The sequence below is a fragment of the Palaemon carinicauda genome, unplaced genomic scaffold (assembly GCF_036898095.1).
Source record: "Palaemon carinicauda isolate YSFRI2023 unplaced genomic scaffold, ASM3689809v2 scaffold62, whole genome shotgun sequence".
In the NCBI taxonomy this organism is placed as follows: domain Eukaryota; kingdom Metazoa; phylum Arthropoda; class Malacostraca; order Decapoda; family Palaemonidae; genus Palaemon; species Palaemon carinicauda.
This window is the reverse complement of record NW_027171894.1, coordinates 85001-97500: the sequence shown is the minus strand read 5'-3', so window position 1 is coordinate 97500 and position 12500 is coordinate 85001. Positions and strand designations below refer to the sequence as shown.

At 31.6% G+C, this 12500-nt stretch overlaps 1 protein-coding gene across 1 annotated transcript in view; it reads left to right on the top strand.

The window, feature by feature from the left end:
• The window catches only part of LOC137637271 (neural cell adhesion molecule 2-like), an 86709-nt gene that overhangs the window by 52928 nt on the left and 21281 nt on the right, over nucleotides 1-12500 (top strand). The window contains exons 4-6 of the mRNA XM_068369523.1: nucleotides 2696-2818; nucleotides 5617-5895; nucleotides 8466-8617. Coding sequence (XP_068225624.1) covers nucleotides 2696-2818; nucleotides 5617-5895; nucleotides 8466-8617 — 554 coding nt within the window. The remainder of the gene's footprint in view (nucleotides 1-2695; nucleotides 2819-5616; nucleotides 5896-8465; nucleotides 8618-12500) is intronic.

Here is a 12500-nt window from a genome sequence, read left to right as displayed (position 1 = left end):
AGGTATCACACTTTCGTCAGTAGTCATGAAGATATATAGTATGCTCATTCTATAGAGATTAGAAAGAAAGATTGGTGAAAAGCTGAGGGATGAACTCAAGCAGAATTTAGAAAAGGTAGAAATTGTACTGACCAAGTTTTCATTTTAAGACATGTGGTACAGCAATGTATAGAGTATAAAAACACAGTTTTGATGGCATTGGGGGACTATGAAAAATCCTCTGATAGCGTGCACCGGCCAATTTTGTGGAGATTCCTACATTATTATGAAGTTCCTCTTGAATATGAAAATTTGATTAAATCTGTTCATGAGTATAGCAAGTGCAAAGTTAGTGTTAGAGAAGTTCTAAAAAATGAATTTCCAGTGCGCAGTGGAGTACTACAAGGGATTGCGTTGTCACCTATGTTGTTCATGCTCCTCATGGATTTTGTAATGCATAGAACAGTTGGGGATGGTGCAGAAGGATTAGACTGGATTGTTAATAGAAAATTACCTGACCTAGAGTCTGTTGATGACGCTGTCCTTATTAACAAAACACACAGGACTTGCAAAACTTGCTTACCAGAATGCATGACATATCACATGAGGTTGGGCTTAAGATAAATAGAAGAAAGACAGCGATGATGACAACTGAGTATGCAATAGAAGATGAAAGGAGAAAGGATTAAGAAAGTGGTATCATTTAAATATCTAGGAACCATGATCTGTAATACAAGATATTTACAATTGAATGATGACTAGTTTAAGTAAAATTTGGAAATCAAATCGCCTAAAATTACATATAAAAATCAGGCTAAATACCAGTTTAATAAGATCGGTGTTACTGTAGGGACATGATTCGTGGTATGACAATGAAACAATATCCAACAGATTCTGTAGATTTGAGAACAAATCCCTCAGAGGAATATTGGGAGTTAAATGGCAGGACAGGATTAGAAACGAAACTATTAAAGAGATTACCCCAGTGCCTTATGTGGATGAGATCATAGTGAGGAGTAGTTGGAGATGGTTCGGGCATGCTCTTCGCACCCCAATAGAGAGATCAGTTCACCAAACTTTCAACTGTGCTCCGCAAGGCACTAGAACAGTAGGAAGACCAGAGCCTACATGGCTGAGGACTATGACACGTAAAGTAGGTCATGATGAATAGAGAAGTATTGAATAAAAAGCTCAATACAAAGACGAGTGACGAAATTTATCCGGGACCCTTTGCGTCAATAGGCGTAGCAGATGATGACGATGGTGATAATGATTATGATGATGATGATGACATATATATGTATATATTTGTATATATACATACATATTCATATATAGGTATATATAATGTATGTATTATGTATATATATATATATATATATATATATATATATATATATATATATATATACAGTATATATATATACACACATATATATATGTATATATATATATATATATATATATATATATATATATATGTACATATATATATATATATATATATATATATATATATATATATATATCTATATGCATATATATGTGCGTATATATATATATATATATATATATATATATATATATATATATATATATATATATATATATATATATATATATTCCTATTGAAAAAAATCTAAGGATTATCGAGAGTAGAAATCATTAGCATAAAAACGAAGCTGACTTTTATGCAACTTTTCAGTTTTCTTTTTTTTATTTCTACCTGAGCTTCTGAAATATTTTTAAACTTTCGAATACTTTTGAAACTCACAGTAATTCGACACATGAATCATTCATTTTGATATTAACCATGTAAAGTTTGTTTTGAACCTGAATATTTTTCTGTATATTTTTTTTTCAAATAATAAAAGGTGATGAGATTGGTAAGCTAGTTATATATATATATATATATATATATATATATATATATATATATATATATATATAATTTATATATATGTATATATATGTATATATATATATATATATATATATATATATATATACATATATATATACACATATATACATATATATATATGTATGTATGTATATATATACATATATATATATATATATATATATATATATATATATATATATATATATATATATATATATATGAGTGTGTGTATATATTAAGTTGTGTTAACCATTTACAGCGAAATAACCATCTTAATTCACATTCCTCCTAGTTAAAAATGAATACAACTGGGGTTATATTTCACATTATTGTTTCGTTTTATAAATTTATGCCAACACGGTAATATCTGCTTTATAATATAATGTTCTATACACAAAGGTTTTGAATTTCTTGGGTTTAAGATGTTCATGCGTACCAAAAGTGAATCAAATATGGAAGAGCATGGGCTTAAGAAGAATAAAATGAGTTTTATGGACTTGATGAACCAAACAAAATAATAGATAAATCAGATATTATTCCCATACATTCTATATAAATATTTTTTTCTCCACTAATAGTCCTTCTTATAATGAGTATATACAACGGTCTCAAAATGTATTACTGTACAGAAAACAATACATTTTATCTTTTTTTTTTACAATTACTCACAAAATTTCCTTTAATCTAGTTCAAATATAATTGAAGTGCAATATACAGAACGTTACCAATGTAAATACAACTAAAATTTATGACAAACATTTAAAACTTGATCGTATATTAGCTCTAACAAATTCCTAACCTTTATTACAGTACCACCAAAAAAGGTAACAGTGTTCATGGAGATGCTAGATGGAACACAGAAACCCATCAAAGGCATTGTGGGGCCCTTGCAAGAGGGGGAAATGCTGCATCTTATTTGCATTGCCAATGGAGGTAAGTTTTATACAAGGATATTTATACTTAATTAGTGTAGATGTACGTAGGCAGGACATATAAGGAGAATGACAGCTAAAGATAGATATCAAGAATAACAGAAGAGGTCCCGAGAGATTACAAAAGAAACAGGAGAAGAAAGAGAAGACTCTGGGTTGGCGAACTAAGAAAATTTTCGGGTTTGGACTGGCATAGAAAGACCATAAACAGACACAAGTGGCACGACTGTCTGAGGCCTTTGATCTGCAGTGAACTAGTAACGGCTGATGAGGATGGTGATGAGTGTACTCGAGCCGTCAAAAATGACGTCTAAATAGTTAGATAAATATGCACACAAACGTGAACTTACACACCACACACATCAACCCCTTTCCACATCTCCCTATTGCTAATTACAACCTGCTGGTTCAGCAATTTGTGGGAGATAGTTGTTTCTGAGTGAACCTCTCGGGGTATCCCCTCTCACAGACTCACCAAGGTATAAATACTCCCTTTCCCCCGTACCTGAGTGTGACAGCAAAGAAACATATATATATATATATATATATATATATATATATATATACACATATATATACATATATATATACACATATATATATAGACATATATATATATATATATATATATATATATATATATATATATATATATATATATATATATATATATATATATGTTTGTATATATATGTGTATATATATATATGTATATATATATATATATATATATATATATATATATATATATATATATATAGCCAGATACGTTACTCTACTATATAGGGAAGGGGGAGAGAGAGAGAGAGAGAGAGAGAGAGAGAGAGAGAGAGAGAGAGAGAGAGAGAGAGAGAGAGAGGTTGCTCAAATGAAGAAAGGTTTTCATTTTATTCGAAAGTATCGCAGGCATATTGATCAATTAAGAATCTCTGGGATAATTCTAATAATTCCAGTATCATAGATTAGTAGGATAATGACCTGAAACATCCAAAATTTTATTCAGGAAAAGTTATAACCTTAAAAAAAAAAAAAGGGGGGGGGGATGTGTTCTTTAAAGCAGTTTGCAGAATTAAATTTTGTAAAACATTCAATATCTGACTGATATTTTTCATTATTTTCATATCAGTGATAACTAGCAAATGGGAACATTATATCATTTCTTTTATAAGTAATCTCGTATTTTAGAGTCTATTTGTTACATATTTGTCATAGCTGCTAGTAAAACATAATTAGTTATCAAATGTTAGTTTCCCTTAACTGTTGTTATTATTATTATTATTATTATTATTATTACTTGCTAAGCTACAACCCTAGTTTGAAAAGCAGGATTGGTATAAGCCCAACACGGAAAATAGCCCAGTGAGGAAAGGAAAAAAGGAAAAAGGAAATATCTTAAGAACAGTATCAACATTGAAATAAATATTTCCTATATAAACTTTAAAAAACTTTAACAAAACACAAGGAAGAGAAATAAGATAAAATAATGCGCCCGAGTATACCTCCGAGCAAGAGAACTCTAACCCACTTAACCAACTTCCCTGGGACTTCCCTCTTCCTCAAACACCAAAACATCTTTTCTCTTTATATTCTATTAAAAGCCATTTCTAGATCTACAAAAGAACAGAAGAGCTTTTGTGGCTTTCAAAGTCCCCTTTCCCCTCATGTATCCTGATCTTTACAATCTCTCTCAGTCTCTCATCTAGCATCCTTTCAAAAGCTTTCAATTTCCCATAGTTACCACATCCATGAATTCACCTTTCTGCTTGAATAATAGATACCACCAGACTCTCCTCCCTGCGTTTAGCCATTATTTCCTCTTCCTATATATATCTCTCTCTCTCCTCTTCCTACCTCTGTTGACGCAAAGGGCCTCGGTTAGATTTCGCCAGCCATACACTGACTAAATCCATAAAGGATTCATTGGCTATATTCATCAAAGGACAGCCACTTCCTTGTGAGGCGCAGTGCTTATCTAACTAAATCTAAAAATTTAGATTTCTTTATATCACAGATTTATATCTTGAATTATTTTTATCTTATATTTCCCATACGATAAATTTCTTCCTATATCACTCTCAATAAACCCAGCAGCCATCCTTCCCCCCAATTCGAAGCTGATGAACCTGGTGTTTTACTATTTCTAATTCTATGCAATGCCAGCTTCACTTTATATGTTCCATACCTCCATCAATAGCCACTCCATCTCTTGTGCTTCTCCTAGTTCCTCTCTATTTTTCTCATTTTCTTTACATCTCCTCTTAATGTCTTCATCCCTATGCAATATATTTCCATATTTATCCTTGATAACTTCCAGTTACCCCAGATCCTGTGTTTGCATTTTCCGCAAGTTTGAAATCTTATAAATTTCCTTTTCTCCTTCCCTTGTTCCTGGCCTTTCATTCAATTGCTCTTCTTCCCTCCCAATAGCAATATCTACTTTCCTCCTCGAATCTTTTTCCTCTTTTCAATACCGTTACTTTACACACTGTGCATTCTTTACTTTCCAGTCTTTAAATGCCTTTGATTTTCTTTTCACTGGCTCTTGCACTTCTTTACTTCACCGCCACTTTTTTTCCTTTCGACACATCATCTCCACAAGTAATTATCTCCTACTAACTAAATAAAAAAAAAATAATGATAATCTAACGAAATATATATCCAGCTAAAAATGTTGACTCAATTAAGAGAGAGAGAGAGAGAGAGAGAGAGAGAGAGAGAGAGAGAGAGAGAGAGAGAGAGAGAGAGAGAGAGAGAGAGAGAGAGAATATTAATTAGATTCCTCTTTTGTTTTGCTTCCAGGTAGCCCTCCTCCTTTAGTCGTCTGGTTTGAAAACACAAAATTGATTGATAGTCACATGGAATCAGACAATGGAGACCAGCTCAACATTACGCTCAATACGGGGCCCACTAGCGAAACGATATCTTCAGATACCTCTTTAGAACTGAATGGGAATCCATACAATAGTCTTACTCTGGGGACCTTAGCACGGAAGGATCTCAAGTTATTGCTGACTTGTGAGGCCTCCAATAATAATATTACTTTGCCTACATCTGTCGTCGTCATGATTGACATGTTACGTGAGTATAAATTCTTAGATAGTTTTCCTTAGGGTCACCCTTTTAACATAGCTTTATTTTGAATATTATAATTTACTACTTCATATGTAGGCTTGGATCTTGCACATGACCTGTTCCTTGTAGTGCATATATCTAAATGTGGGAACACTGAAGTTCATATAATCTTCTGAGTGATGTATAATTTATGCCTTAAAACTTTTTATTTCAAAATTGGATGAATATAGAAATAAAACCGTATATAGATGCAGTAAATCAAAGCTTTGGTTATTGTAACAGTCTTAAAAACAGACATTATACTGAATACCTCTCTCTCTCTCTCTCTCTCTCTCTCTCTCTCTCTCTCTCTCTCTCTCTCTCTCTCTCTCTCTCTCTCTCTCTGGTAAAATAAAACAACGTAAACATACACTGTATGCTGATGACTAGAGTATGTACTATTTTCTTTAATGAGAAAGGTTCTCAAAACTGGGTGGGAGGGATAACCATTTCGCTGTATAAGAAAGACATCATACATGGAATAAGTGTGTGAAGGATCTGTTGGCTGTGTATAGATTTTATAAAAATAGATACCCAAATGTTTGTGCATTCCTCGGCAATTCAATTTATGATTTATTCAATAACGCTAATAAAACAAGTACGGGTGGTTACTGATAGGGCATATTAATCATACATTGGTAAAATAAACTCAGTAATTTTAATAGGAAATTTTCCGTAAAAATATACTCATCTCAGCCTTATTTCAGAAAAATACAGGCGACCGTAATTTTACCCTACGTTGTTATTATCTTTTACGGGTTAGTGTTCGTCATATCACTCCTTTACGTCAATATATCCGTTTTTAAAACGGTAAATGCCTGGCAACATTCATTCAACGATTTTTACCATTTTTTACGGTAAATTTTTAACAGTGCAGCTTTATCAAATTACTCGAACTTGTGTCGTATTTTTCGAACGGAATAAAGTTTTCACTATAATTGGTCACAAAAATGGCCGTTGTGTTTTATTAGGAGAAAGGCAAGAAGAAGAATCTCTCGTTTTTTTTTTTTTTTTTTTTTTTTTTTTTTTTTTTTTTTTTTCCCTCGAGTAGATGGAATGATAGCGGGGAAAAGTAAGTCTTTAGAAAAAATGAAGTAGGTGGGGGTGAAGCTCTATTACAAAGACGACGTATGAGAAGGTGAAATCTGATAATAGTATTCATGAATTTATAAAACATGTGTAATAGAGTGAAAAGACACGTTGTGTAATATGAAGCGTATTAAAAAGGGGGAGAGGCTAATTAGATATGCAATGAAGACACATGTCGCTAAAAAAGAACACACACACACACACCCACACACACACACACACACACATATATATATATATATATATATATATATATATATATTTATATATATATATATATACAAATATATATATATATATATATATATATATATATATATATATACTATATATATATATATATATATATATATATATATATATATATATATATATGTACATATGTACACATATAGAATGTAAAGTAAATACAATAAAAACTACAAGGACAGTTAGTAGAGCGCAAACCTCCGCCGCAGCAGCTTATTTCTCGACCCTTTGCTTGACCTTGACCTTGAACTTTGAACTTTGATTGCATCAATTGTCGTAGATTTTGAAGTCTCTGTGACACCGATGTCTAAACTTATGGCTTATTACGTGGACTGGACATTTTGCCTTACCGTGACCTTGACCTTTGATCTTGAACTTTCAAAGTTTAATAATTTCCAGTTAACATATAATCCCTGCAAGTTTCTTTACTCTGCGATTAAAAGTGTGGTCAGGAAGCTGTTCACACAGACACACAAACAGGGGCGAAAACATAATCTCCTTCCAACTTCGTTGACGGGCGTAGTTAAAGTGATTGATAGTTGTAAGCACTTGCGGGCGAATAAATACAGGAATCATTAAATAAAAAGTAAGAAGATAGCAAGATCTCATCTAGAATTTAGCGGCGAAATGAAAATGAGAACTGATATAAAGTAAATTATGGCTCTATATTTTTCAGGTTTTATTAATCAGCATGGTAGGTCTTGATTGTAATTTTGTCTAATTAAAAGCCACAAGTGTTTTTGCTTCATTTTCCACTTGAGAAAAACTTCAAAACTTTCAAAACACTATATCAGTCAGAGTCTATGGAATATTTTTGCATTATGTTGAAAGCGAAACCTTGTTAAGCCTCATGGTTTATTAGTAAAGAAGTTTTAAGATAACAACTTTATGGTTTTTTTCATCTTCCACTTAAGAAAAACTTCAAAATTTTCAAAACACTATATCAATCATGGAATATTTTTATATTATGTTGAAAGCGAAACCTTGTTAAGCCTCATGGTTTATTGGTAAAGAAGTTTTAAGATAACAACTTTGTTGTTCTTTTCATCTTCCACTTGAGAAAAACTTCAAAACTTTTAAAACACTGTACCAGTCATGGAATATTTTTATATTATGCTAAGAACGAGAGCATTTATGCTTCATGGTCATTCATAAAAAAGTTCTGTTTAAGATATGTACTTTTTTTCTTCCCTTTTCAGTACCACCACTCTCAGTAAGCATAAGAGAAACGCAAATGCCTTGGGTAGCTGGACACGAGTACGCGGCCGAGTGCGAAGTTAAAGGATCCAGGCCTCAGCCAACCATCTCATGGTGGAATGGGGATCATCGAATCCTGGAGTCGACGGAAAAGGTAAATAGATCATAGAAGTTCCCGTTTCTATCCGGATGCATCATTTTTCATTCTATTTACTCCATATTTCAAAAATTAAAATTCTTACTATTCTTTCACCGGATCTCAGCTTGCTTGTTAAACACCTTTCAACGAAAAAATATTAATCTAGTCTTCGAATTTCTGGTTTATCTCTGAATGCATTCCGTAAAATCTTACAGAAAGGGTAAAAGGTCTTAGAAGTTTCTGTTTCTATCCGGCTGCATCATTCTGCGTTTTATTTACCCAATAATCAAACATCAAAATCTATGCTAATCATTTACTGGATTTCAGCATGTTGTATAAAAACATTGCAATCAACGGAAAAATTTAATTTGGTCGTCAAATTTTTGTTTTCTCTCTAAATGCAATCCGCAGACTCTCACAAAAATGGTAAATAGGTCTTAAAAGTTTCTGCTTCTTTCCGGATGCATCCTTTTGCATTCTATTTAACCCATTATTCAAAAATTAAAATCTAGGCTAATCATTTACTGGATCTCAGCGTGCTGTATAAAAATACTTCAGCCAACGGAAAAATTTAAATTGGTCTTCGAATTTCTGGTTTCTCTCTTAATGCATTCCGTAAAATCTTACAGCAAGGGTAAATAAGTCTTGGAAGTTTATGTTTCTTTTCTGATGCATCATTTTCCATTTTATTTACCCCAAAATTTTGAAAATGAAAACTCCTGCTATTCCTTTATTGGATTTCATCATGCTATACAAATAACTTACAATCAACGGAAAAATATCGAATTTCTGGTTTCTATTTGAATGCTTTCCGTAAAATCTTCTCTCAAACTCACTAAATGTATATGAATACTTTATTTCTCTAGATATGGATTTATATGAAATTGAAAAATGGTGAATGGTCTACGGTAAACTCCAAGTAGTTCTTTAACTCACATACGTAAGTACCAAATATGTTTGTTGAAGTTACATTGGTGTGTATCAAACATATGGTGCAAAGGTGAAAACTAGAACTATCAGTTAGTTCACACAGCATGAAATAAAAAGTATGAAAACCAAAATCCAGATTTATTAAAGCAGAGGCCTACATATATTAAATAATCATCAAAGTGGTTCAACGAAAGTGTATAATTCGTTTTTATCTGTGATATTTCTAATCAGAGGTAAGAGTGTTGTGAAATGTGGCATGGATGGAGAATATTCTTTTGTTGCCTTATCGTAGATATATATTGAGTGATTACTTATCAGTCACAAAACTGCACGTGACTGATATTCAAGTGAAAATCCACAGGAAACAGAAAAGTAAAAGACCAGGTAACAAGCGCTTTCGTGTATTACGTAATACATGAAAGCGCTTGGTACCTGGTATTTTACTTTCCTGTTTCCTGTGGAATTTATACTTGAATATTGAGTCATGTCTACTACAGCTATTTGCCATTACAACTAATTAGGGTCTTGAAATAAATTGTGAAGAAGGTTAAGAGAGTTAAGGATTTCGAACTTAGTTATAAAAAATTTAATGGCCATGATATCACATTCTATGTGGCCAGTGTTACTCTTCCCTCTAGTTTTCATGATTTCATTGACTGACAAACGTTTCAGATGAGATATCTCAACTCATATAACCATCTCAAATCAGTAGGTTTTAACATCTTTTGAGTAAACACTACATCAAGCAAGTTTTCACATATTTTGTTATTTAGGTAGACTATAAAACAAATTCAAAAAGTCAAACCTTAAAGATCACAATAAACAAACCTTGTCAAGGAACTTCGTGTTGGTGGTAATTAAATGGCAGATCAGATATAAAAAAGGGAATCAATCAATAATATATAGTATAAGAGCTAGAAGGTGTGGTTAGGAGCCATCGGCCCCCGATCAGTATATTCTGCTTTTGCCATTTCAAACTTTATAGAAATATTGCTGTTATTAGATTGTTATTATTGGTTTTAAAAGGGTGTTTTCAGACCTGATGTGGACTTCCAAAGAACGAGAATTATTCAGATCCTTTAAGATTTCGTCAAGTAAAAAATTTGTTACTTTTATCATCTGCAAATGGCTTTTATGTACAAATGTCTATAAGCCTTGTAGAGGTTGTGCTACAAAGGAAATCAGAATATACAAGCAATGCTTAGATTGACCTGAAGTTAAAATTTGAACAGAGCGTATGTGGTAGATAGAACATTTGTAAATTTGATGGGTAGGAAATCATTATTTGTGTGAGTAGCAAATGTTCTTCTTGTAATAAATCTTAGTCAATTATATTCAAGCAGTAATGACAATAGTATGGTGAATATGTTTTAATTATTAAGTCTGTTCATTTTCATAAAAAAAAAAAAATTAGATATATTACAAGAATTTTACTGGGAAGGAAGATTATGGTAACATACTTATTGAATACATAAATTTCAGAATATCAGAATATAATCTAATATTAATATGCTTGTTTACCATTCAATTTCTATAATTTTCTAAAGGATATGATATTTTCCACTTAAATAGGAAAAACGAAAAAATAAGTGTTTGTGCATAATCCTCAAAAATATATCTCGATTCATGTAGATGACAGAACAATTATACATTTAAGTGTTAATAAATCTGTTTCAGGGCATTACAAATAAGTAAATTTAATTTTGTATTTAGAACTAATCCTTTATGAATGAACCATTATAAAGCTCTTAATACTCCGTACTTGAATAGCTTAGAAATAAATTGATGTTCATATGCAGATTGGACAATTGTTTGTTAATTATCTATCCTCACGTTTTCAAAAATACTAAGCGAAGATAATTTTTCTCCCAAAAATAATAATTCAATAAAAATCCCATTCTCTATATTAATAGTATGTTTTAAATAATGAATAAACTGTAAAACTGCTTAAAGATCTCTGTAATTATAAGTAATCCCATTAGCTTCCATGAGGTAAATTACACTCGAGTTACCCCTGAGTTAGAGCCATAAGGCTTGCGACCAATTAGTTTCATTGGCTTAAGGAGCAATAAAACCGGCAGAGCATTCACGCTGAGGTGTAGTAATGGGGTCTGTTTTGGTTAAAAGGTTTATAACTCGTGGATATTTTTCTTATACATAAATTTCATAAACTCTATTCTGAACTATAGAAAGATATTGTTTGTTTATAGAGAAACGTCATAAACTCTATTCTAAACTACGGAAAGATTAAAAAACAATGAATTACTGTTGAAGGATATGTGTTAAAAATAAAACTAATCAAAAAAGTAAATAAGAAAAATAGTAATACATAATAAAAAAAAATCTTACAGTTGATTGCCTTCATAACCAGAAATAAACTAACCGCAAGCGAGCGAGTAATTACTGTTTATATTAAATCAATGTTCAGAGATTTAATATCTATAAAAGATTGAACACTCTTGGGTTGAGATATGGTGCAAATCCTGAACCGTTTAAGCAAAAGCTACAATTCATCATTTAAGAGGGTCTCTCTCTCTCTCTCTCTCTCTCTCTCTCTCTCTCTCTCTCTCTCTCTCTCTCTCCGTTTGTTCTTCGAGTTGAGTGTGGGTAGAACTGGAATATGCATGCATTTCTGAACCCCATTAAATATAACAACTGTAGGGACAGAAAGAGAAACGATTAAAGAAATATAGTAGTAAATATAAGTAAAAATAGGTAAATATAAGAAAAGTCAAATAAAAAACATGACTGCCATATCTTGATTTATCAAAATAGGAAAAAAAGTAAAAATTCTGTCATGATAAAAAAAGAAATAACTGGAAAAGACAAAATAGATTAATCTCTAAGTCTATAATGAAACATAATGAAAATATCAAGTGGAATCAAGTCACCTTGGCAAGAACTTAAAGTTCCCGAATTTTAAATTAAGATTCAATAAACCGGCATCAAAAGTTTTGATTAGAGTTTC